The 25867-nt window shown below is 44.9% G+C and overlaps 1 protein-coding gene across 1 annotated transcript in view; it reads left to right on the plus strand.

Moving 5' to 3' along the window:
• Window positions 1–25867, plus strand: part of TADA2A (transcriptional adaptor 2A) — a 77522-nt gene that overhangs the window by 4345 nt on the left and 47310 nt on the right. Inside the window, exons 2-4 of the mRNA XM_003278389.4 lie at window positions 312–435; window positions 12588–12694; window positions 16309–16368. Of these exons, the coding sequence (XP_003278437.1) occupies window positions 411–435; window positions 12588–12694; window positions 16309–16368 (192 nt within the window). The 5' untranslated portion in view covers window positions 312–410. The remainder of the gene's footprint in view (window positions 1–311; window positions 436–12587; window positions 12695–16308; window positions 16369–25867) is intronic.

Below are 25867 nucleotides of genomic sequence, written 5' to 3' on the forward strand. Positions count from 1 at the left end.
CCCTGCCCCACAAACCCAGATCCTTCCTCATAAAAAAGAAAAAGAAATATGTAGCATTTATAGAGGACCAGGTACCATGCTACATTACTTATATGGATTATGATACTTGATTATGACATTTAATTCTCACAACTTTCGAGGTAGGCACTGTTATACCCACTACAGAGGAAGAAACAGGTTTTCAGAGGTAGAATAATTTTTCAACATTACAAAGCTAAGATGTGGCATAGCTGAGTGTGTTGCATATCTTCTCTTTATCTTGTCCCTTTGAATGATTTTCTGATCCATGTGCCACTTTTGTTTGTTCCTAGGGAGTCATCAAACTTTGGTGTATGTGTTGGCCGGTTCTGAAGTCTTGAAGAAGCTCTGTGCTGAGGAAGACCAAAGCAGCACTCATTGCCAATTAGGGAATGGACCGTTTGGGTTCCTTTAGCAGTAAGTACAGTGGGAACAAGTCTCAGGTGACTTATTATTATTACTATTTTTTGAGGTGGACTCTCCCTCTGTTGCCCAGCCTGGGGTGCAGTGGCATGATCTTGGCTCACTGCAACTTCTGCCTCCCAGCTTTAAATGATTCTCCTGCCTCAGCCACCCAAGTAGCTGGGACTACAGGTGTGCGCCACCACACACAGCTAATTTTTTTTATTTTTATTTTTAGTAGAGATAGGGTTTCACCATGTTGGCCAGGCTGGTCTTGAACTCCCGACCTCAGGTGATCCGCCCACCTCGGAGTCCCAAAGTGCTGGGATTACAGGTGTGAGTCACCACTCCTGGCCTTCAGGTGACTATTAATAGCAAACTAGAGTGGAAGTTGATCAAGGAAGAAAAATAAACAATGAAGTTAGGCAATAAAGCCCTTTGACTCTGATTCTAAGGGAATTATGAGTATCAAAATAAAATCAATTAATACATATTGATTACCCATTGAACACATGACACAAACATAGGACCCTGGGTCTTAGAAGAAAATGAAGCGGCCGGGCACAGTGGCTCACGCCTGTAATGCCAGCACTTTGGGAGGCCGAGGCAGGCAGATCACGAGGTCAGGAGATGGAGACCATCCTGGCTAACACAGTGAAATCCCGTCTCTAGTAAAAAATAGAAAAAATTAGCCAGGCGTGGTGGCAGGCACCTGTAGTCCCAGCTACTCGGGAGGCTGAGGCAGGAGAATGGCGTGAACCCGGGAGGCGGAGCTTGCAGTGAGCCGAGATTGTGCCACTGCACTCCAGCTTGGGCGACAGAGTGAGACTCTGTCTCAAAAAAAGAAAAAAAAAAAAAAAAGAAAATGAGGCTGAGATGGACCAGGCATATTCTGATTAACCTGTAGTTAAACCTAGAAAAGCCATGGGATTTCTGTTTAGATCAATAACATGTTTCAGGCACCTTGATAAGAAATGTGTCAGTGGTAAGATAAAGGAAAGATCACTCCACCTCCCCCATGATGTGGAACTTGTTTCTAAACCACAGTAGAATAATGTAGAGAATTATGGGGTATGTGTAAAGTAAATTCAAGTAGCCATAACTATGGATAAAAAAATTGTACTGGCCAGGCACCGTGGCTCACGCCTGTAATCCCAGCACTTTGGGAGGTCTAGGCAGGTGGATCATGAGGTCAGGAGTTTGAAACCAGCCTGGCCAACAAGGCGAAACCCCGTCTCTACTTTTTTGTATTTTTATACAAAAATTAGCTGGGGGTGATGGCGGGTGACTATAATCCCAGCTACTCGGGAGGCTGAGGCAGGAGAATCGCTTGAACCTGGGAGGCAGAGGCTACAGTAAACCAAGATCATGCCACTGCACTCCAGCCTGGGTGACAAGAGCAAGAATCTGTCTCAAAAAAAAAAAATTATACTGCTCTTTTTCCCTGATTCTGAATATATGAGATTTGGCAGAAATAGAAATTCCATTGTTAGATGTTTAGTAGTATCCCAATGAGAAGAATCAGAAAGGTACTTTTTGGGTGTTGTTTCCTCTTCAACAATTCCTGTTTTTTTTTGAGATGGAGTCTTGCTGCGTTACCCAGGCTGGAGTGCAGTGGCATGATCTCGGCTTACTGCAACCTCCGCCTCCCGGGTTCAAGCAATTCTCCATCTCAGCCTCCAGAGTAGCTGGGAGTATAGGTGTCTGCCACCATGCCCGGCTAATTTTTGTATTTTTAGTAGAGACAGGGTTTCACCTTGTTGGTCAGGCTGGTCTTGAACTCCTGACCTCAGGTGATCCACCAGCCTCGGCCTCCCAAAGTGCTAGGATTACAGGGATGAGCCACCACTCCCGGCCTGACAGAACAGTTTCTTAAAGGAGCTGTAATTTACTCTTTGATCACACTCCTAATATAAATTTAGGAGAGAATGGAGTCTTTAGACACATCTAGTTCAACTCTTTCATTTTACATACAGAGAAATCTAAGTGGACTGCTCCAATGCTGGGAATATCCAAAATAGTGTTAAACTTCTTTTTGGAAATAATTTCAAACTTAAGTTGCAAGAATAAGAATACAAACAATACCCACATACCTATTGTTAACCCTTTACTCCATCTGCTTTGTCATTTGCATGCGTGCTCTCTCTCTCTCTCTCTGTGTATGTATATATATGTTTTTTATTTTTTAATTTTTTTTTGTTTTTAAGAGATGGGGTCTCACTCTATCACCCAGGCTGGAGTGCAGTGGCACAATCATAGCCCACTGGAGCCTTGAATTCCTGGGCTCAAGCGATGTCCCCACCTTGGCCTCCCAGTGTGTTGGTATTATAGGCATAAGCTACCATGCCTGGCCCAATCTTTACTATTAAGATTGCAAAAAGATGATTTCCCGTCCCCCTCCCAAAATCTAGTGCTCTCTCCACATTTACTAGTTAGCATTTTTAGTTTTTATTTTAGGTTCAGGGGTACATGTGCAGGGTTGTTATATAGATAAACTTCTTGTCACAGGAGTTTTGTGTACAAATTATTTTGTCACCAAGATGATAAGCATAGCACTCGAGAGGTAGTTTTTGGATCCTCTCCCTCCTCCCACTGTTCACCATCAAGAAGGCCCTGGTTTCTGTTCCCCTCTTTGTGTCCATGTGTTCTTGTTTTTTTAGCTCATACTTGTGAGATCAGAGAGTATTTAGTTTTCCTGTGTTAGTTTGCTTAGGATAATGACCTCCAGCTCCATCCATGTTGCTGCAAAGGACGTGATCTCATTACTTTTTTATGGCTGCATAGTATTCCGTGGTGTATATGTACCACGTTTTCTTTATCTGTTCACTTTTTAACTTATTTTTTATTATGGACACAGGAATTCCTATTTTTTCAATGATTTATGATTTATTAGCATACATAACTAGCTAGGTTCATGGATTATTCCAAATTTGGCCACTGGGCATCCCTTCAAATGGGCTTCTACATCCTTATAGTGTACCCTCATCATTTTTTTTTCTTTTTAGCATCTCCATCCTTTTTGGCATAACTAAATACTCCAAGTGCATCCTGTACTCCCCCCACCCTGGAATCAGCCACTTCTCTAAGGAGTCCTGGTACTTTTACAAGGGAGTGATATCAGAGACCAAGATCTTTCCATCTACTAGAATATTTTTGCATCTTGGCCCTTTTGGGCTGACAGAACTAGGAAATATATGCATGTTATGTGCTATATACATATATGCCAGTATACATATACATTTACGTACACATATACTTCTTTTTAGGAAATCATGAGTTCACATTCTTACCTCTAATTCGTCATCATAGGCTTTTTTCTTATCTGCATTAATTCCTCATTCACATGTCTCTACTCAGTGAGAACCCTGGCTCCCAACATCAGTACAATTCCACTATCCCCTGCCCTCAACCCCTTGTACTTACCAACTTCATTGTTTTCTGGTTTAATCTGTCCCTTAATCCTTTTTGCAAAGATAAGAGGACTGTTTTTTACTCTAATTTTTTTCTTTTTCTTTTCTCTTTTTTTTTTCTGAGACAGAGTTTCGCTCTTGTCACCCAGGCTAGAGTGCAGTGCCACAATCTCAGCTTACTGCAATCTCCACCTCCTGGATTCAGGTGATTGTCCTGCCTCAGCCTCCTGAGTAGCTGGGATTACAGGCGTCTGTCACCACGCCTGGCTAATTTTTGTATACGGGATTTCACCATGTTGGCCAGGCTGGTCTTGAACTCCTGATCTCAGGTGATCCACCCGCCTTGGCCTCCCAAAGTACTGGGATTACAGGCACAAGCCACCGTGCCCGGCCTCTAATTTCTTATAGGAAAGATAGCATACTATATATATGTGTTCTTTTGTACTTTTAAAAAAATTCTTCAATCAGCACCAGGATTGTACTTTTTTTCCCCCACTTAATAGTATCTCCTGGAAATACTGTATTAGTTGGTAGAGATTGTCCTCATTCTGTTTTTTATAGTTGCATAATACTTGATTGTGTGGATATATTATTATTCAAATAATTGCTTATACTTGGACATCTAAGTAGTATTTTGTAATTACATCTAATATTATAATATATAACCTTGGACATGAGTATTTTTGTATTATTGGAAATGTATATTCATGGTAAAAAATTCCTAGAAGTGAGATTGTTGGGTTAAAAGATAATCCCCCTCTGTATGAGTTGTACTATTTTGTATTCCCACCAGTGATACGTAAGAGTGCCCGGGCTGGGCGCGGTGGCTCAGGCATGTAATCCCAGAACTTTGGGAGGCCGAGGCAGGTGGATCATGAGGTCAGGTGTTCGAGACTAGCCTGACCACCATGGTGAAGCCTCTACTAAAAATACAAAACATTAGCCAGGCTTGGTGGTACGTGCCTGTAATCCCGGCTACTCAGGAGGCTGAGGCAGGAGAATCGCTTGAACCTGGGATGCAGAGGTTGCAGTGAGCCAAGATTGTGCCACTGCACTCCAGCCTGGGCGACAAGAATGAAACTCCTTCTCAAAAACAAAAAAAAAAAAGTGTCTATATTCCCACAGCCTGACTAATTATATTGTCAGGCATTGAAACTTTTGCCAATCTGATGGGTGAGAAACTGTATGTCAGGGTAGTTTTAATTTTTATCTTGCTTATGAGTGAAGCTGAACATTTTTTCGTATGTTTGAGGCCATTTTGTCTCTTTTTTTTTCCTCAAAGTATCTTTGTGTCTTTCACAGCAGGATCTTTGGTCTTTTATTCTCCCTCTCAATTTTTTTTTTTTTTAAATGGAGTTTCGCTCTTGTCACCCAGGCTGGAGTGCAATGGTGCGGTCTCGGCCCACCGTAACCTCTGTCTCCCAGGTTCAAGCGATTCTCCTGCCTCAGCCTCCCAAGCAGCTGGGATTACAGGCACATGCAGCCACGCCCAGATAATTTTTGTATTTTTAGTAGAGATGGGGTTTCCTTCGTGGTGGCCGGGCTGGTCTCGAACTCCCAACCTCAGGTGATCTGCCTGCCTCGGCCTCCCTCTCAATTTTTTAAAGTTGTTTGCATACTGGGGATTTCAGTGCTTTTTTCTGATATGTTTACAAATATTTTCTTACAGTATACTTGCTTTTTTACTTTCCTTATGGAGTTTTTGCCAAAAAAAGTTTTTTGTTTTCTTCTTATTAATGTAGTCAAGTTTATTAACCCTTTATTGCCCCTGGATTTTGAATGATGGTTAAAAAGCCTCATTCGGCCACGCATGGTCGCTCATGCCTGTAGTCTCAGCTCTTTGGGAGGCCGAGGCAGGCGGATCACGAGGTCAGGAGATTGAGACCATCCTGGCCAACATGGTGAAACGCCGTCTCTACTGAAAATACAAAAATTAGCTGGGCATGGTGGCACACACCTATAGTCCCAACTACTTGAGAGGCTGAGGCAGGAGAATCGCTTGAACCCTGCAGGCAGAGGTTGGAGTGAGCCAAGATCGCACCACTACGCTCCAGCCTGCCAGCCTGGCAACAGAATGAGAGTCTGCCTCAAAAAAAAAAAAAACAAAAAAAAACCTCTTTCTTGTTTCCTGTTATCTCAGTGAAAAAATAGATAAATAAAAAAGCCTTTCTTTTAGGTTTTAAAAAATTTTGAAATACCTTTTGAAGGACAGTTGGGTTCTGTATCAAAAACCTAAAAAATGCTCAATAACTGTACACTCAGCAATTCTAGTTCTAGGAAAATACATATCCTGAGGAACAAATGTGAAATGTACATACAAGAGACCGGGCACAGTGGCTTACGACTGTAATCCCAGCACCCTGGGAGGCCGAGGCAGACGGATCACCTGAGGTCAGGAGTTCGAGACCAGCCTGGCCAACATGGTGACACCCCACCTCTACTGAAAATACAAAAATCAGCTGGGTGTGTTGGTGGGCGTAATTCCAGCTACTTGGGAGGCTGAGGCAGGAGAGTCGCTTGAACTTGATAGGCAGAGGCTGCAGTGAGCTGAGATCACACCACTGCACTACAGCCTGGGCGACAGAGCAAGACTCCATCTCAAAAAAAAAAAAAAATTAGCTGGGCGTGGTGGCATGCACCTGTAGTCCCAGATACTAGGGAGGCTGAGGTGGGAGGATCACTGAGTCTGGGAGGCAGAGTTTGCAATCAGCCAAGTTTACTATTAGGAAATAAAATACATGGACAATATGTCTACATACATGATTTCTTCTTTTTTTCTTGAGACATAGTCTCGCTCTGTTGCCCATGCTAGAGTGCAGTGGCACAATCTCAGCTCATTGCCACCTCTGCCTCCTAGGTTCAAGTGATTCTCATGCTGCAGCCTCCGGAGTAGCTAGGACTACAGGTGTGCGTCACCAGGCCCGGACAATTTTTGTATTTTTAGTAGAGGTGGTCTTGAACTTCTGGCCTCAAGTGGTCCACCTGTCTTGGCCTCCCAAAGTGCTGGGATTACAGGCGTGAGCCACCATGCCTGGCATACGTAATTTCAAAAAGTAAAAATAATAATGCCCTAACTATAATAAAAGAGATAAATACAAGAGAAGTAATCTATGGTAAAACAATGCAATTTATAATAAAGCAATATGTATTTCAATATGTTTAGATTATGATAGAAGACATGATTTAAGTACTAGATACTTGAACCCATATGTTCAATCACTGTGCATATACAAATGCAGAATGATTCAAGTGTGTCATGTTGGTGACTAAGAAACACCACAAGCTAGAATAACTAAACGTTCTGAACAAAACAAAATACATTCCCCTTTAGAGTTATATACAATTGCCTTTCTGGAAATTTCAGTGCATATTAAAACTGTCAAAAATACTTCACTTTTTATATAACATGGAATTAGGTTCTAGGTCATATGAGGTTTTTCATTCACTTGAATGTCTGGTGGGACATTTGAAAGTTGCACAGGACACACAAAAAAGTCAATTTTTATTAGAATGTATTGAGCATTGCAGGATATCTAGAATCCCTGTTTTAGGGGCCTGCAGAATGCCAGTGGGGCTCTCTGGTCACTGTGGCAACAAAAAGGTACCTCCTAAGATTTCCAAATGTCTCCCTAGGGGGGAGTTGAGTACAATTAGGTTATATAATATAATCGATACAATGGAATGTTATTTATCCATTAGAAAGAACAAGGAAGGTCAATGTGTATTGTCATGAAAAGATGTCCACAATATATTGTCAAGTGAAAAAACATCATGTATGATATTCCACTTTTTCTTTTTCTTTTTCTTTTTTTTTTTGAGACGGAGTTTCGCTCTTGTCACCCAGGCTGGAGTGCAGTGGCGTGATCTCAGCTCACTGCAACCTCCGCCTCCTGGGTTCAAGTGATTCTCCTGCCTCAGCCTCCTGAGTAGCTGGGATTAGGCGCCCACCACCACATCCAGCTAATTTTTGTATTTTTAGTAGACGTGGGGGTTTCGCCATGTTGGCCAGGCTGGTCTTGAACTCCTAACCTCTGGTGATCCACCTGGCTTAGCCTCCCAAAGTGCTGGGATTATAGGTATGAGCCACTGTGCCTGGCTATTTTTTCTTTTTATTATTTTTGGTAGAAGCAGGCTCTCGCCGTATTGCCCAGAGTGGTCTTGACTTCCTAAGCTGAAGCGATCATCCTGCCTTTTCCTCCCAAAGTGCTGGGGTTACAGGCATGACCCACCGAACCCAGCCTCTACTTTTGTTGAATATATGTACTATATTATATAGAAGAAAGGTTGGAAAAATATTTTTCAAAATGCTAATTGTGGATGACATACTTTACAGTTTTATTTTAGTCTGGAATGTTAAGAACTTACTTTTACAAAGTAATTGCTTTTTTTTTTTTCTTTTTGAGACAGGGTCTTGCTTTCTTACCCAGGCTGGAGTGTAATGGCGTGCTCATGGCTTACTGCAGCCTCGACCTCAGCTCAAGTGATCCTCCTACCTCAGGCCTCTGTATAGCTGGGACCACCAAGCATGCACCACTGCACCTGCCTAATTTTGTGAGGTTTTTTTTTTTGTAGAGACAGGGTTTCACCATGTTCCCCAGGCTGGTCTCGAACTCCTGAGCTCAAGTGATCCACCCACCTTCATCTCCCAGAGTGCTGGAATTACATGCATGAGCCACTGTGGCCCGCCCAGTAATTGCTTCTTGACATAAGGATTTAAAAAATCACTTTGGGCCTGCAATCCTAGCACTTTGGGAGGCTACGCCAGGTAGATTTCTTGAATCCAGGAGTTCAAGACCAGCCTGGGCAACATGGAAACCCCCCCCCCCCACTAAAAATACAAAATTTAGCTGGGCATAGTGCACATACATGTAATCCAGCTACTTGGGAGGCTGAGGCATGAGAATTGCTTGAACGTGGGAGGCTGAGGTTTCAGTGAGCTGAGATCAAGCCACTGCACTGCAGCCTGAGTAACCAGAGTAAGACACTGTCTCAAAAAAAAAAAGACCACTTTTCAGGAGTTCGAGACCAGCCTGGCCAATATGGTGAAACCCTGTCTCTACTAAAAATATCAAAAATTAGCCCGTCATGGTGGTGTGCGCTTGTAGTCCCAGCTACTCGGGAGGCTGAGGGAGAAGAATCACCTGAATCCAGGAGGTGGAGGTTGCAGTGAGCTGAGATCGTGCCACTGCACTCCAGCCTGGGCGACAGAGCAAGACTCCATCTCAAAAAAAAACAAAAAACAACAACAACAAAAAACTACTTTGCTCAATGGCTATGCCTTTTTTAAAAATAGGATAGTTGGAGGAAAGAGAGAAGCAAGCTTATCTAACAGGAAGTGAGGAAGAGGGTAACTTGATAGAAGTTGGCATCTGTCACTTAATATACAACAATTTTTGGCTCAGCGCAGTGGCTCACTCCTATAATCACAGTACTTTGGGAGGCTGGGGCAGAAGGATCACTTGAGGCTGGGAGTTTGAGACCAGCCTGTGCAACATAGCAAGATTTGTTCTTCTGTATTAAAATTTAAAACGGGGGAAATGGAGTAGCTGTGCAGTTTCATATACTGAATTTGAAGCTACTGCCAGGAGTACATCTTTTTCTTTCATCATTTTCTTCTGTGTCTTTTTTTTTTTTTTTTTTTGAGATGGAGTTTCGCTCTTGTCAGCCAGGCTGGAGTGCAATGGCATGATCTCAGCTTACTGCAACCTCTGCCTCCCGGGTTCAAACAATTCTCCTGCCTCAGCCTCCTGAGTAGCTGAGATTACAGGTGCCCGCCACCACACCTGGCTAATTTTTGTATTTTTAGTGGAGATGGGGTTTCGCCATGCTGGTCAGGTTAGTCTTGAACCCCTGAGCTCAAGTGATCAACCCGCCTCGGCCTCCCAAAGTGCTGGGATTATAGGTTTGAGCCACCGCACCCACCCTCTATATCTTCTTAAAAACAAATAAAGAGAACAGTGATCATCACTTGGAAGAGGGAAAGGTACCTTGAAGAATGTTTCTTGGACTTTAGGGAGGCAAATACTATTACAGAATGTGAGAAATCCTGTTCCAGGCTGAACAAATTAAATTCCTTCATCTATTTTCAAAGGCTTTCTTTTCTTAGATTCTTGTGATTGATCATAGAGAACAATTTTGCTAGGTTGCCGTGACTAGAGGCCAAATTTGGGGCAACCAGGGACACATATATCAGCATTTTTATGAGTTTTGAGAGTTTGGATTGTACTCCTTGTCTTCATAGTTTGGAGACATACCACTGTCATTGGAGTAGAAGATCTGCTGTGTTATGTACTTACCATGAGAGAAAGGGAGGAAGCTTCCTGGGTTTCAGTTCCCACTCAGAGCCAGGTGCGGTGGCTCATGCCTATAATTCCACCACTTTGGGAAGCTGAGGCAGGAGGACTTCTTAAGACCAGTGTGGGCAACATAGTGAGACCCTGTCTCTACAAAAATTAAAAATTTAGCCAGGCGCGATGGTGCAAGTCTGTCCCTCCTCTTGGGAGGCTGAGGTGGGAGGATCACCTGAGCCTGGGGAGATTGAAGCCACAGTGAGCCGTGATCACACCACTGCACTCCAGCCTGGGCGACAGTCCAAGACCCTGTCTCAAGAAGACCCTGTCTCAAGAAAAAAAAAAAATCCGAACTCAGATATAAAATAGTATATTCCAAGATACGTATTTAGAGGAGACATGTATTTAGAGGCTAGCTGAGTGTGGTGGCTCATACCTGTAATTCCAACACTTTAGGAAGCTGAGGCAGCTCAAATTCCTGGGACCGTTTGAGCCCAGGAATTCGAGACCAGCCTAGGCAACATAGTGAAACTCTGTCTCTACAGAAAATAAATTGTAAAAAAGTACCCGGGTGTGGTGGCTTGTGCCTGTAGTCCCTGCTAGTTAGGAGGCTGCGGTGGGAGGCTCACATGAGCCTGGGAGGTTGAGGCTACATTGAGGCATGATCGTGCAACCACACTTCAGCCTAGGTGACAGAGTGAGACCCTATCTCAAAAAAATAAAGGAGTTTTCTCTTATTTGCCCCGACTTTTTATTATGAAAAATTTTAAACTTAAATAGAAAAGTCAAAAGAACAGTACAGTGATGATGATGTGTTTTTTTATTTTTTCATTTTTTTTTGGAGACGGAGTCTCTCTGTCGCCTAGACTGGAGTGCAGTGGCACGATCTTGGATCACTGCAACCTCCACCTCCCGGGTTCAAGCAGTTCTTCTGCCTCAGCCTCCTGTGTAGCTGGGACTACAGGTGCATGCCGCCATGCTTGGCTGATTTTTTTTTTGTTTGATTGTTTGTTTGTTTTTTTTTTGAGATGGAGTCTTACTCTGTCGCCCAGGCTGGAGTGCAGCGGTGCGATCTCGACTCACTGCAACCTCTGCCTCCTGGGTTCAAGCGATTCCTCTGCCTCAGCCTCCTGAGTAGCTGGGATTACAGGTGTGCACCACCACACACGGCTAATTTTTGTATTTTTAGTAGAGATGGGGTTTCACCATCTTGGCCAGGCTGGTCTTGAACTCCTCACCTCATGATCCACCCGCCTCGGCCCCCCAAAGTGCTGGGATTACAGGCATGAGCCACCATGCCCAGCCAATTTTTTTGTATTTTTAGTAGAGACAGGGTTTCACTGTGTTGCCCAGGCTGGTCTCAAACTCCTAAGCTCAGGTAATCTGCCTGCCTCAGCCTCCCAAAGTGCTGGGATTACAGGCGTGAGCCACCATGCCCAGCTGATTATTATTATTATTATTGTTGTTATTATTATTATTATTATTTGAGACAGGGTCTAGCTCTGTCGCCCAGGCTGGAGTGCAGTGGCACAATCTTGGCTCACGGCAACCTTCACCTTCTGGGTTCAAGTGATTCTTGTGCCTCAACTTCGCAAGTAGCTGGGATTATAGGCTGCGCCCCCATCCCTGGCTGTTTTTATTTTTAGTAGAGACAGGATTTCGCCAGGTTGGCGAGGCTGGTCCCAAACTTCTGGCCTCAGGTGATGCACCCACCTTGGCCTCCCAAAGTGCTGGAATTACAGAGTAAGCTAAGGTGGCCGGCCTACAGTGATTATTTATATGCTTGCTACCTAGATTCAGCAATTGTTAACATTCTGTCAGATTTTCTTTATATTGTATATGTAGGTATGTATCCATTTTATGCTCCCGGAAAAATAAGTTTGGGATATTATGAAACTTCCAGTTAAAAATATGTTTGTGACTGGGCATGGTAGCTCATACCTATAATTCCAGAGCTTTGAGAGGCCAAGGCAGGAACATTCTTTGAACCTAAAAGTTCAAGACCAGCCTGGGCAACATGGTGAGACATCGTCTCTACAAAAAATTAACCAGGTGTGGTGGCATGTGCCTGTAGTCCTAACTACTTGGGAGGCTGAGGCAGGAGGATCACTTGAGCCCAGGGGTTTCAGGTTACAGTGAGCTATTGTCAAGCCACTGCACTCCAGCCTGGGTGGCAGAGCAAGACCCTGTCTCTAAAAGTATATAAATAAATGAACAAACATATGCTTGTAAATTTCTCTGCAGGGTTCATATCTACGTAAATGCTGTGTGAAAAGGAACAATGCTGCCCTGAAGTTAAAAGGAGCATAATTTTTGCTTTTTTTTATTTGTAATGAGCTCATCTTGTCTCCATGAACTTTTCAGCTCAGCTCACTACTTGTGTGGTCATTTGGGGATTTTCACCTTTTTGCACTTAAGGTAACCATAAGGTGGTCTGAAATGTGCATTTGTTTTCTGTTTGTTCTAGATGATCCCTCTGATAAGCCACCTTGCCGAGGCTGCTCCTCCTACCTCATGGAGCCTTATATCAAGTGTGCTGAATGTGGGCCGCCTCCTTTTTTCCTCTGCTTGCAGGTAACTCACTAATGCTGGCCTCTCCTAGCCTAGTTTTATGCTATTTTTTATGATGTAATATTTCGGAGATTACTGTCAACTGCTAAGGAGATCTATATCTTATTAAATCTATTCCTTCCAATTTTTCTTTTTCTTTTTTTTTTTTTTTTGAGATGGAGTCTCACTCTGTCGCCCAGGCTGGAGTGCAGTGGTGTGATCTCTGTTCACTGCAATCTCTGCCTCTTAGGTTCAAGCGATTCTCCTGCCTCAGCCTCCTGAGTAGCTGAGATTACAGGCACACACCAACCATTACGCCCGGCTGATTTTTGTATTTTTAGTAGAGACGGGGTTTCACCATGTTGGTCAGGGTGGTTTCGAACTCCTAACCTCATGATCCACCTGCCTCAGCCTCCCAAAGTTCTGGGATTACAGGTGTGAACCACTGCGCCTGGCCCCAATTTTTCATTATACGTTTTACCAGCGAAAAGTTGAGAAACAGAGCAGTTAGGTGAGACAGACTGTTGATTAGTCCACATCTGTTTTTAAACCTAATACTTGGCCAGGCACAGTGGCTCATGCCTGTAGTCGCAGCAGTTTTGGAGGACGAGGCAGGTGGATCACCTGAGGTCAAGAGTTCAAGACCAGCCTAGTCAACGTGGTGAAATCCCGTCTCCACAAAAATAAAAAAAAATTAGCTGGGCATGATGGCGGGTGCCTGTAATCCCAGCTACTTGGGAGGCCGAGGCAGGAGAATCTCTGTTTTTTTTGAGACGAAGTCTCGCTGCGTCACCAGGCTGGAGTGCAGTGGCACAATCTTGGCTCACTGCAACCTCCACTTCCCGGGTTCAAGTGATTCTCCTGCCTCGCACATTGCACTCCAGCCTGGGCGAGAGAGCAAGACTCTGTATCAAAAAACAAACAAAACCCTAATAGTTAACATTGTTTTTTTTGTTGTTGTTTTGTTGAGACGGAGTTTCGCTCTTGTTTCCCAGGCTGGAGTGCAATGGTGTGATCTTGGCTTGCCGCAACCTCTGCCTCCCGGGTTCAAGCGATTCTCCTGCCTCAGCCTCCCGAGTAGCTGGGATTACAGGCATGCACTACCACCTCCGGCTAATTTTGTATTTTTAGTAGAGACGGGGTTTCTCCACGTTGGTCAGGCTGGTCTTGAACTCTAGACCTCAGGTGATCTGCCTGCCTCGGTCTCCCAAAGTGCTGGGATTACAGGGCGTGAGCCACCATGCCCGGCTGTTTTTTTTTTTTTTCTTTTCCACGACAGAGTCTTGCTCTATCACCCAGGCTGGAGTGCAGTGGCGTGATCTCGGTTCACTGCAAGCTCTGCCTCCCGGGTTCGAGGGATTCTCCTGCCTCAACCTCCCGAGTAGCTGTGGTTACGGGTGCATGCCACCATTCCCAGCTAATTTTTTATATTTTTGGTAGAGACGGGGTTTTCTCACATTGGCCAGGCTGGTCTCAAACTCCTGACCTCAAATGATCCTCCTGCCTCAGCCCCGGAAGTGCTGGGATTGCAGACGTGAACTACCACACCCAGCCGTAACACTGTTTTTTTAAGTTAAAGTATTGAAATTACAGGAAACAACTGGAAGATTATTCCTTTTGATGACACTGTTTATTGTCTTGTTGAAGACTGATCTCTGTATAGATGACAAGGGAAGAAACAATTTTTGTGGGTGATAATGGTAATAATAATACTAATTATAAGTACCTACTCTTTACTAGGCACCACTTTGAGTACTTTACATGAATTAACCCTTAAATCATCACTATAATCCTATGAAGTACCTATGATTAGTATCCCCGTTTTACAGATGAAGAAATTTAGGCTAAGAGAGGTTAAGTAACTTGTTCAAGGTCACACAGCAAATACCATATTTTATCAGATCTAAGACACCATTGATTATAAGAAGCACCTGAATTTCAGAAATGTTAAAATGTAAAATTGGCTGCTGAAAGTTGTGATGTACTTTCTTTTTTTTTTTTTTTTCTTTTTTTTTTTTTGAGACGGAATCAATCTCACTCTGTCGCCCAGGCTGGAGTTCAGTGGCGCCATCTAGGCTCACTGCAAGTTCCGCCTCCCGGGTTCATGCCATTCTCCTGCCTCAGCCTCCCGAGTAGCTGGGATTACAGGCTCCGCTACCACGCCCGGCTAATTTTTTGTATTTTTTAGTAGAGACGGGGTTTCACCGTGTTAGCCAGGATGGTCTCGATCTCCTGACCGCGTGATCCACCTGCCTCGGCCTCCCAAAGTGCTGGGATTACAGGCGTGAGCCACCCCGCCCGGCCTCGAAAGTTGTGATGTACTTTCGATTATAAGATGAATCTTGATTTCAGAGAGTTTTTTTATTTTTTTGAGACAAGGTTTCACTGTGTCCTCTAGGCTGGAGTGCAGTGGCATGATCATGGCTCAATGCTACCTCTATCTTCCAGGCTTAAGTGATCCTTCCACCTCAGCTTCCCAAGTATCTGGGACTACATGCTTGTGCCACCATGTCCAGCTAATTTTTTTTTTTCTTTTCTGTGGAGAAAGGGTCTCGCCTTGTTGCTCAGGCTGGTCTGGAACTCTTGAGCTCAAGCAATCCTATCGCCTCAGCCTCCCAGAATGCTAGGATTACTCCAGGCCTACTTCAGGGACTTTTTATTTTTCTTTAAAAAAAATTAAAGAATTTTTTTTAGAGATGGGGTCTTGCTCTGCTGCTCAGCCTGGAGTGCAGTGGTGTAATCATAGCTCACTGCAGCCTCGACCTCCTGGGCTCAATGATCCTCCTCCCTCGGCCTGCCCTGGGTAACTAGGTCTATGGGCACAAGCCACAATGCCCAGCCCAGAGTTTAAAATATGAAAAAATATTTATCTTAGAATGGCTGAAATACGGTTACAGAGCCAGGATTCAAATTTAGGCTGTATGATTGTGATTCCAGGGTGTATGCTCTTCTCAAAGAGTTGTCTTAGAAAAAAGTATTTTTTTCAGACTTGTTTTTTCTCTGTGAGGGCCACTGAAAAGCTGTGATCATGATTCCACCATTCTGTTGCAGCTGCAGACAAGATTAAATGAATCCTTAAAAAATTGTTGGCCGGGCTAGGTGGCTCATGCCTGTAATCCCAGCACTTTGGTAGGCCAAGACAGGTGAATCACAAGATGAGGAGTTCGAGGCCAGCCTGGCCAAGATGGTGAAATCCCATCTCTACTAAAAATATGAAAATTAGCTGAGTGTTGTGCCGGGTGTCTGTAATCCCAGCTACTCCAGAGGCTGAAGCAGGAGAATCAACTTGAACCTGGGAGGCGGAGGTTGCAGTGAGCCAAGATGGCACCACTCCAGCCTGGGTGAAAGAGCAAGACTCTGTCTCAAAAAAAAAAAAAACTTGTCAAGAAGTGGTGTGGTGGCCCACACCTGTAATCTTAGCACTTTGGGAAACTGAGGTACAAGGATCCCTTGAGCCTAGGAGTTTAAGGCTGCAGTGAGCTATGATGGTGCCACTGCACTTCGGCCTCGGTGACAGAGCGAGACCCTGTCTCCAAAAATAAAATTTTAAAAACCCAAACTTGTCAGAAGAATAACATAAACCACCTCTGTCCTTTAAGAAAGTAGCTTTTGCTAACTTAATTTTTCTTTCTTTGCAGTGTTTCACTCGAGGCTTTGAGTACAAGAAACATCAAAGCGATCATACTTATGAAATAATGGTAATGATGAAGTTGCTGGGAATTTCTGTTCACTTTTTTCAAGAATTAGACTGGGAAGTAGTTTTTCTTTTCTTCCATTTTTCTTTAAGCTCTCTTAGACTTCAGGGAATTAGTTTTCTTAATCTCTGAGTATCTTTACCTTTTCTCCCCTTCGGAAATAGGTAATTATTATCCAATAAGTTTTTTAGGGTTTTGTGGATCTATCAAGGTTTTTAAGCACAAAAATAGTTTTATATACTCAGATTTTTGTTTGAAATTTGGAAAGTATTCAAAGGAAATACTTTTGATATGAGGATAACAGGTATGCTGCTTTTTAAACTCATTGATAAACACAGCCAATGCGTTGTCACTGTGTGCTCATGGTATTTTTATGTGGTTCATGTGGACAGTGGTGTTTTTGTTGAGCAGTTCATTCCCTTGCCTTGGGGAAATTAGTTACCTTCTGAGAGTCAAGTTATAAAGTGAACACAGCAAATGATTTAATACATCAAATCACTGAAGAGGCAGACTGGTTTATAAGCCTGAATAAGACTTGGCTATAGATTAATTTTATTGCCACCTTTAAAGAAGGAATAAGAGTGTTCGTAGTGTCCTTCCAAGCCCTGGCCATGGGAGTGGGTGGTTTAATAAGCCAAAGTGAATATCCAGTCTGCTTGACGGGTATATATACCTTTGTCAAGATAGTTTTGTCGGCCAGGCACGGTAGCTCACGCCTGTAATCCTAGCACTTCCAGAGGCTGAGTTGGGCAGATCACTTGAGGTCGGGACTTCAAGACCAGCCTAGCCAATATATGGTGAAACCCCGTCTCTATTAAGAATACAAAAATTAGCTGGGTGTGGTGATGTGCACCTATAGTCTCAGCTACTTGGGCGTCTGAGGCAGGAGAATCGCTTGAACCCGGGAGGCAGAGGTTGCAGTGAGCCAAGATCGCACCACTGCACTCCAGCCTGGGTGACAGAGTGAGACTCCGTCTCAAAAAAAAAAAAAAAGAAAGTTTTTTCAGAGTTTTGTCAGTTATCAGAGCATATTAAGCATATAACTAAATCTCCTGCTTCAAGCAGTTTTCTGACATTTGGCCCCCATGTAGTTTTTCTTACAGGAAAGGATGCTGGCAGGCTTGACAGTTAAAATTTCACATAGTAGATTAATCTATATTAGTTTTCTATTGATGCTGCAACAAATTACCAAAAAATAGATATCTTAAGACAACACAAATTTGTCTCACAGTTCTGTGGATCAGAAGATCATTAGGCTCAACTGGTTTGCTCCAGGTTCCATAAGGCTGAAATGAAGATGTTGGCCAGCCTGGACTCTCACCTGGAGGCCCTGGGGTAGAATCCACTTCTAGATTCTTTCAGGTTGTTGGCAGAATTCACTGCCTTAAGGTTTTAGGAAGGATGCCACTGTTTTGATCAGGGCATGTTCTCCATTTCCACAGGCTGTCTGCATTCCCTGGCTCTGGGCCCCCTTTCTCCATCCTCAAAGCCAGGAGCACAGGAAGTCTTTGAGGTTGTTGATGAAATCCAGGGAATCTCTATGACCTCTCCTACTGCCTTATCTTTCCTGTGCTGAATCTTTGAGTGATTCTTCTGCTTTCCTCTTCTACTTTGAGACAGGGTCTCACTCTATCACCCAGGCTAAAGAGCAGTGGCACAATCACAGCTCACTGTAGCCTCAACCTCCCAGGCTTAAGCTATCCTTCTATCTCAGCCACCTGACTAGCTGGGACTATAGGCACAAGCCACCATGCCTGGCTAATTTAAAAAATATTTTTGTAGGCCGGGCTTGGTGGTGCACGCCTGTAATCCCAGCACTTTGGGAGGCCAAGGCGGGTGAATCATGAGGTCAGGAGATCGAGACCATCCTGGCTAACATGGTGAAACCCCATCTCTACTAAAAACACAAAAAATTAGCAGGGTGTGGTGGTGGGCGCCTATAGTCCCCGCTACTTAGGAGGCTGAGGCAGGAGAATGGTGTGAACCGGGGAGGCAGAGCTTGTATTGAGCTGAGATTGTGTCACTGCACTCCAGCCTGGGCAACAGAGCGAGACTCTGTCTCAAAAAAAAAAGAAAAATTTTGTAGACAGGGGTCTTTCTATGTTATTCAGGCTGGTCTCAAACTCCTGGGCTCAAGTGATCCTCCCACCTCAACCCTCAACCTCCTAAAGTGCTGGGATTACAAGTGTGAGCCACCACAGCAGGCACCTCAACTGTGTATAAGGACTCGTGGATTACATTCGGCCTGTCTAGGTAATCCAGGATAGTCTCTCTACTTTAAGGTCAGCTGATTAGTAACCTTTATTCCATCTGTAAAGTCCTTTCCCAGCAATGCCTCTTTAGTGTTTGATGGAATAATCAGAAAACAGGAATCTTAGGATGAGGGGAGCATCTTTATTTTTATTTTATTTATTTATTGAAAAAAAAAATAGAGACAGTGTTTCTCCATGTTGCCCAGGCAGGTCTCGAACTCTGGGGTTCAAGTGATCCTCCCACTTTGGCCTCCCAAAGTGCTGGAATTATAGACATGAGCCACCATGCCCAGCCAGAGAACATCTTTAGAACTGGGCCTCCTACAGCACTGTAGTATATTTACTTCAGTCTCTTAAAAGTTTAGAAAGGGTGAATCAGCATCTCTGAGCCTGACTATTGGTGGAGTCCTATTAAAATGAGTTTCTGGGCTTATAATATTCAGGGTCAGATTCTAGGCCACAATGAATTAATCAAAGAACTAGTTAGAGTTCTTGGGAGCCAACTAGCTAGCCTTCCTCTATCCATCTCTAAACAATTTCAGTCTTTTAATGGCTTCAGTAATTGTAAGACTTGGAATAAATTTTTTTCCCCCTTTAATTGCAAAAATGAAGGGTTAGGAGACTGTTCAAAGTAGCTGTGGATTTGAGTTAATTTCACCAAGGTTATCAGGTCTTCAGAAAGCTGGTTTATTTTTCCCAAATTAATGCAAGAATACCTAGAGCCAGAATACAAATTTATTCATTCACATTGTGAAATAATTCCTTAAGGGATAATTCAGTATAGCTTGGGTAGGTTGGTAGTCATGCTTATTCACTGCAGGAAAGCTGACCACAAGCTTTCTTTAGCTATTCTGGCATCATGTCTTCTTCATAATGCTGAAAGTACTGACTAAGTTTCACTCCACATCACTTCATTCTGATTACATCATCCTTTTCTCACATATTCAACACCCATACAATCACATTTCAGAGTACTGTCCTTTACTTTGGGGAGCTTTTGGGGGTTACTAATACTTCCTTTTTGTGGCCCACCTTATTTATTCCCAGTGAATCTTTCCTTCTATAGGCATGATGACCAAATTTTAGCTTTCTACACAAAACTTGATTTTTTTGCCTCAGATAACTTTAAATGGTTTTCAGTACTTTTGTCATGTCACAGAGCTGTATTTTTGGGAGTTACTCATGCTGTGGTAGGTGGTGTGTTAACCAGGATTTCTGAATTCTATGCCTATTTTTGTCTTGTAATTCTTAGAACTTTGAACAAGTCAAGGCAGCTCTTTCTGCCACACCCTTTTATACCAGTGATTCTTAAACTTCAGTACATGAGAATTGCCTGGGAGCTTCTTATACATGTAGATTTCTAGACTCTTCTGTGAGAGATTGTGGTTCAGAAGTGCTGAGGTTTGGTCCAGGAGTTGAATAATATTAATTAAACTTTATGTAAAACTGCCTTGTGCCTTCTTTGGTGTGTCTGTGATGTAGAAAGTTTTTATTGTTTATCTCACAGTAAAGTTGGTTGAGAAACAATTAATATTCTAAAATACAGTTTCACAAATAAGTCTCTTCAACTAATGTGTGCATTGTCATATTTATATGTCTTTTGGTACTTGCTGAATTGAGAGTGATTATGAATTTAGTATAGATACAGACTCTGAAATTTCTCTGTTGGATTTCCTAATACCTCATGTGCTAGACATATTCATAGTACGTGCTCAGATGAAAATGTGTTGCTTATTGGTAGTGTAATCTCACAAATCATGACAGGTTTTTTTTGTCATTAACAAAAGGTATAACAAGTTCTAAGTGCCTGTGTAATCTAAAGACCTCTTGTGTGGTCTTCAGATTATTTTTTTTTACTTGTTATTATGGAAAAGTTCAGATATACACAAGAGAGAATGATGTTTGGCTATCTATTGCTATGTAACAGCTACCTCAAAACCTCATGCTTAAAAATGACCATTTTATTATCTCCCACAGTTTTGTGGGTCAGGCATTCAGATTAGGCACAGTGAGGGTGGCTCTTGGCTCCACATGATGTACTTAGGCTGAAAGTCCCAAGAGGGTTATGAATTTAGTATAGACATAGACTCCAAAATTTCTCTCTTGGATCTCATAATACCTCATGTGCTAGGCATATTCATAGTACATGCTCAGATGAAAATGTGGTCATCATCGTGCTAGGCATATTCATAGTACGTGCACAGATGAAAATGTGGTCCGTCGTTGTAACTAACTACCACATAGTGGTAATAAATTTCCATTTACCCATCACTAGCTCTTAAAATTATTGACTCGTGGCCAATCTTACTTTATCTAAACCATCACCTTTTCTTTTTTTTTTTTTTTTTAATTAATTTTTTTTTTGCACACAAAAACAATAAACATTTTCTAAAAATACATACAAACAAAAAGATGCATATCAAACATATTAGGAAGGTTACACATGGGAAGTCGGGGAATAGAAATGGGGGGTGGGAGTTAAAATAAGGTAGAGAGGGACTTTATGTGGATCAGTGATAACAACCCAATCCTCTATTTGACAAAGAAGAGGGAGAAGGAAGAGGAAGAAAAAGAAAGTGGGACAAAGGATCGGAAAGGGAGGAAAACAAAAAAAATTAGAGTATGACTCCAGGGTAGACCTGCTTTGTTGTCACTGAGTTGGTTGGTTGGTTTGTCTGTTGTATTTTTCATGTTTCGCCAAGTTGGCCAGACTGGTCTCGAACTCCTAGCCCGAAGTGATCAACCCGCCTCGCCTCCCAGAGTGCCGGGACCACAGGCGTGAGCCACCACGTCCAGCCCCCACATTGCTTCTGGCCTCCATTGTAGACCTCCCAGACGGAGCGGCCGGGCAGAGGCGCTCCTCACTTCTTCCCAGACACGGGGCGGCCGGGCAGAGGCGCTCCTCACTTCTTCCCAGACACGGGGCGGCCGGGCAGAGGCGCTCCTCACTTCCCAGATGGGGCGGCCAGGCAGAGACGCTCCTCACTTCTTCCCAGACGATAGGTGGCCGGGCAGAGGCGCCCCTCACTTCCCAGACAATGGGTGGCCGGGCAGAGGCGCTCCTCACTTCCCAGACGATGGGTGGCCGGGCAGAGGTGCTCCTCACTTCCCAGACGGGGCGGCCGGGCAGAGGCGCTCCTCACTTCCCAGACGGGGCGGCCGGGCCGAGGCACTCCTCACTTCCCAGACGGGGCGGCCGGGCAGAGGCGCTCCTCACTTCTTCACGGACGGGGCGGCCAGGCAGAGGCGCTCCTCACTTCTTCCCGGATGGGGCGGCCGGGCAGAGGCGCTCCTCACTTCTTCCCGGACGGGGCGGCCGGGCAGAGGCGGTCCTCACTTCCCAGACGGGGCGGCTGGGCAGAGGCACTCCTCACTTCTTCCCGGACGGGGCGGCCGGGCAGAGGCGCTCCTCACTTCTTCCCGGACGGGGCGGCCGGGCAGAGGCGCTCCTCACTTCCCAGACGGTGGGTGGCCGGGCAGAGGCGCTCCTCACTTCCCAGACGGTGGGTGGCCGGGCAGAGGCGCTCCTCACTTCTTCCCGGACGGGGCGGCCGGGCAGAGGCGCTCCTCACTTCCCAGACGGGGCGGCCGGGCAGAGGCGCTCCTCACTTCCCAGACGGTGGGTGGCCGGGCAGAGGCGCTCCTCACTTCCCAGACGGTGGGTGGCCGGGCAGAGGCGCTCCTCACTTCCCAGACGGGGGGGCCGGGCAGAGGCGCTCCTCACTTCCCAGACGGTGGGTGGCCGGGCAGAGGCGCTCCTCACTTCCTAGACGGGGCGGCCGGGCAGAGGCGCTCCTCACTTCCCAGACGGTGGGTGGCCGGGCAGAGGCGCTCCTCACTTCCCAGACGGTGGGTGGCCGGGCAGAGGCGCTCCTCACTTCCCAGACGGGGGGGCAGAGGCGCTCCTCCCAGACGGTGGGTGGCCGGGCAGAGGCGCTCCTCACTTCCCAGACAGGACGGCCGGGCAGAGGCGCTCCTCACTTCCCAGACGGGGCGGCCGGGCAGAGGCGCTCCTCACTTCCCAGACGGGGCGGCCGGGCAGAGGCGCTCCTCACTTCCCAGACGCGGCGGCCGGGCAGAGGCGCTCCTCACTTCCCAGACGGGGCGGCCGGGCAGAGGTGCTCCTCACTTCCCAGACGGGGCGGCCGGGCAGAGGTACCCCTCACCTCTTCCCAGACGGGGCGGCCGGGCAGAGGCGCTCCTCACTTCTTCCCGGACGGGGCGGCCGGGCAGAGGCGCTCCTCACTTCTTCCCGGACGGGGCGGCCGGGCAGAGGCGGTCCTCACGTCCCAGACGGGGCGGTGGCCGGGCAGGGGCTCGGGAGGCTGAGGCGGGCAGAGCACTCGGGGTCAGGAGCTGGCGAGCAGCGTGGCCAACATGGCGACCGCGCGCCTGCAGCCGAAGGAGAAAAAGCAGGCAGCGGTGGCGTGCGGCGGCAGTCCCAGGGAGTCCGCGGCGCGGGCAGCAGCGAGCTGAGGAGATTGCAGCCTGCGCCACAGAGGAGAAGAAAGAAAGAAAGAAAGAAAGGGAGGGAGGGAGGGAGGAGGAAGGAAGGAAGGAAGGAAGGAAGGAAGGAAGGAAGGAAGGAAGGAAGCCACCTTTTCTTTTATCTTTTCTTTTTTTTTTTTTTTTTGAGACGGAATCCTGCCCTGTTGCCCAGGCTGGAGTGCAATGGGTTGATTTAGGCTCACTGCAACCTCCGACTCCTGGGTCCAAGTGATTCTCCCGCCTCAGCCTCCTGAGTAGCTCGGATTATAGGCACACACCACCATGCCTGGCTAATTTTTGTATTTTTGTAGAGACGGGGTTTCGCCATGTTGGCCAGGCTGGTCTTGAACTCCTGACCTCAGGTGATCTGCCCACCTCGGCCTCCCAAAGTGCTGGGATGACAAGCGTGAGCCACCGCACCTGGCCTAAACCATCACCTTTCTAGATTATTTTGAAGCAAATAACCTAGACAGTATATCATTTCATCTTTTAGTATTTCATTAGGCTTCTACGTAATTCTAGTCACTTCACATTCCCCATCATTTCATAAAGGCTTAATATCTAAAACCCTGCTGCCTTTTTTACCCCTGAAACAATCATTGTTCTGATTTTTCTTTTTATCAGCATAGATCGGTTTGCATATTCTAGAACTGCATATATATGGAATCATACTATATGTACACTTCTGTTGTTTCTGGTTTCCTTCACTCAGCATTTTTTTTTTTTTTTTTTTTTTTTTTGAGACAGAGTCTCTCTATTTCCCAGGCTGGAGTGCAGTGGCACAATCTCGGCTCACTGCAACCTCTGCCTCCCAGGTTCAAGCAATTCTCCTGCCTCAGCCTCCCAAGTAGCTGGGATTATAGGCGCCCACCACCACGCCCAGCTAATTTTGTATTTTTAGTAGAGACGGGGTTTCACCATGTTGGCCAGGTTGGCCTCGAACCCCTGACCTCAGGTGGTCCACCTGCCTTGGCCTCCCAGAGTGCTGGAATTACAGATGTGAGCCACCGCGCCCGGCCTCACTCAGCATGCTGTTGAGTTTTAGTCATGTTGTGTATGTTACTAGTACATTTGCTGCTAATCATTTCTTTTAATTACTGAGTAATATTCTGTTGTATGAACATAATATAGTTTTTTATCCATTCTCCCTTTGATGGACACCTGGGCCTTACCCAGGTTTGGGCTCTTGTGAATAAAGCTTTCTATGTACATACGTTTTCACTTTTTTTTTGGATAAATACCTAGGAGTGAAATTGCTGGGTCATAGAGTAAATGATTGTTTAACTTTTAAAGAAACGATTGGCAAGTTTTCCAAAGCATTTGTATCATTTTACACCTCTGTCAACAATATATGAGAGTTCTGATTGCTTCATGTGCTTGCCAACATTTGGCATTATCAGTTTCATTCATTTTAGCTATTTTAGTCAGTGTAGTGTGGTATTACAATTTTTTTTTTTTTACTTTTTGCAGTTTAATTCAGATACAAATAAGATTCACACATTTCAATTTTCCAATTGGTTGCCTTTTACGTATTTTCTATTCTGTATGGGTTTTCCTTCCCTTTCGCTCATTTCTTTTTTTTTTTTTTGTCTTATTTTAGAGTAATTATTTTTTAAATTTTATCTTCTTAAATATATAGAGAAATAGAAATAGAGTTTTGCCATGTTGTCCAGGGTGGTCTTAAACTCCTGGACTCAAGGGATCCTCCCACCTTGGCCTCCCAAAGTGCTAGGATTACAGGTGTGAGCCACTGTGCCCAGCCATTTTTGGGTTTACTGAAGTTGCAGATGTAGTACAGAGAGTTCCCATATATCCTTCATCCTGCTTCCCCAAATGTTAACATCTTACATTATAGTACATTTGTCAAAGTTGAGAAATGAACATTGGCCGGGTGCGGTGGCTCTTTTCCTATAATCCCAGCACTTTGAGAGGCTGTGGTAGGAGAATTGTTTGAGTCCAGGAGTTTGATACCAGCCTGGGCAATCTAGAAAGACCCCATTGCTGCAGAAAAATTGGAAAATTAGGTGGGGGTGGTTGCACATGCTTATATTCTTAGCTGCTTGGCTGGTGGAGGCAGGAGGATTGCTTGAGTTCGGGAGTTTGAAGCTACGGTGAGCCATGATCACACCAGTGCACTCCAGCCACAAGACCCTGTCTCAAAGAGAAAAAAGGGCTGAGCTCGGTGCCTCATGCCTGTAATCCCAGCATTTTGGGAGTCCGAGGTGGGCGGATTACTTGAGGTCAGGAGTTCAAGACCAGCCTGGCCAACATGGTGAAACCCTGTCTCTACTGAAAATACAAAAAATTAGCCAGGTATAGTTGTGTGTGCCTGTAATCCCAGATGCTCTGGAGGCTGAGGCAGGAGAGTCGCTTGAACCCAGGAGGTGGAGGTTGCGGTAAGCTGAGATCATGCAGCTTCACTCCAGCCTGGGCTATGGAGCAAGACTTGATCTCAAAAAAAAAAAGGAAAAAGAAATGAACATTACTACAATACTAGTAACTATAGATTTTATTCAGATTTCTCCAGATTTTCCACAAATGTCCTTTTCTGTTGCAGGATCCAATTGGGGATCCCACACTGCATTTAGTCATAATGTTTTCTCCAATCTGTGACAGTTTCTTAGATTTTCCTTGTTCATGACCTTGACAGGTCGAAGTGTATTTTGTACGGTGTCTCTCAATTTTGTCTTCATAGGTTTGATGTTTTATCATGATTAGATTTGGATTATAGGTGTTTAGGTGGAAGATCACAGAGGTGAATT

Source organism: Nomascus leucogenys, unplaced genomic scaffold (assembly GCF_006542625.1).
Source record: "Nomascus leucogenys isolate Asia unplaced genomic scaffold, Asia_NLE_v1 Super-Scaffold_258, whole genome shotgun sequence".
In the NCBI taxonomy this organism is placed as follows: domain Eukaryota; kingdom Metazoa; phylum Chordata; class Mammalia; order Primates; family Hylobatidae; genus Nomascus; species Nomascus leucogenys.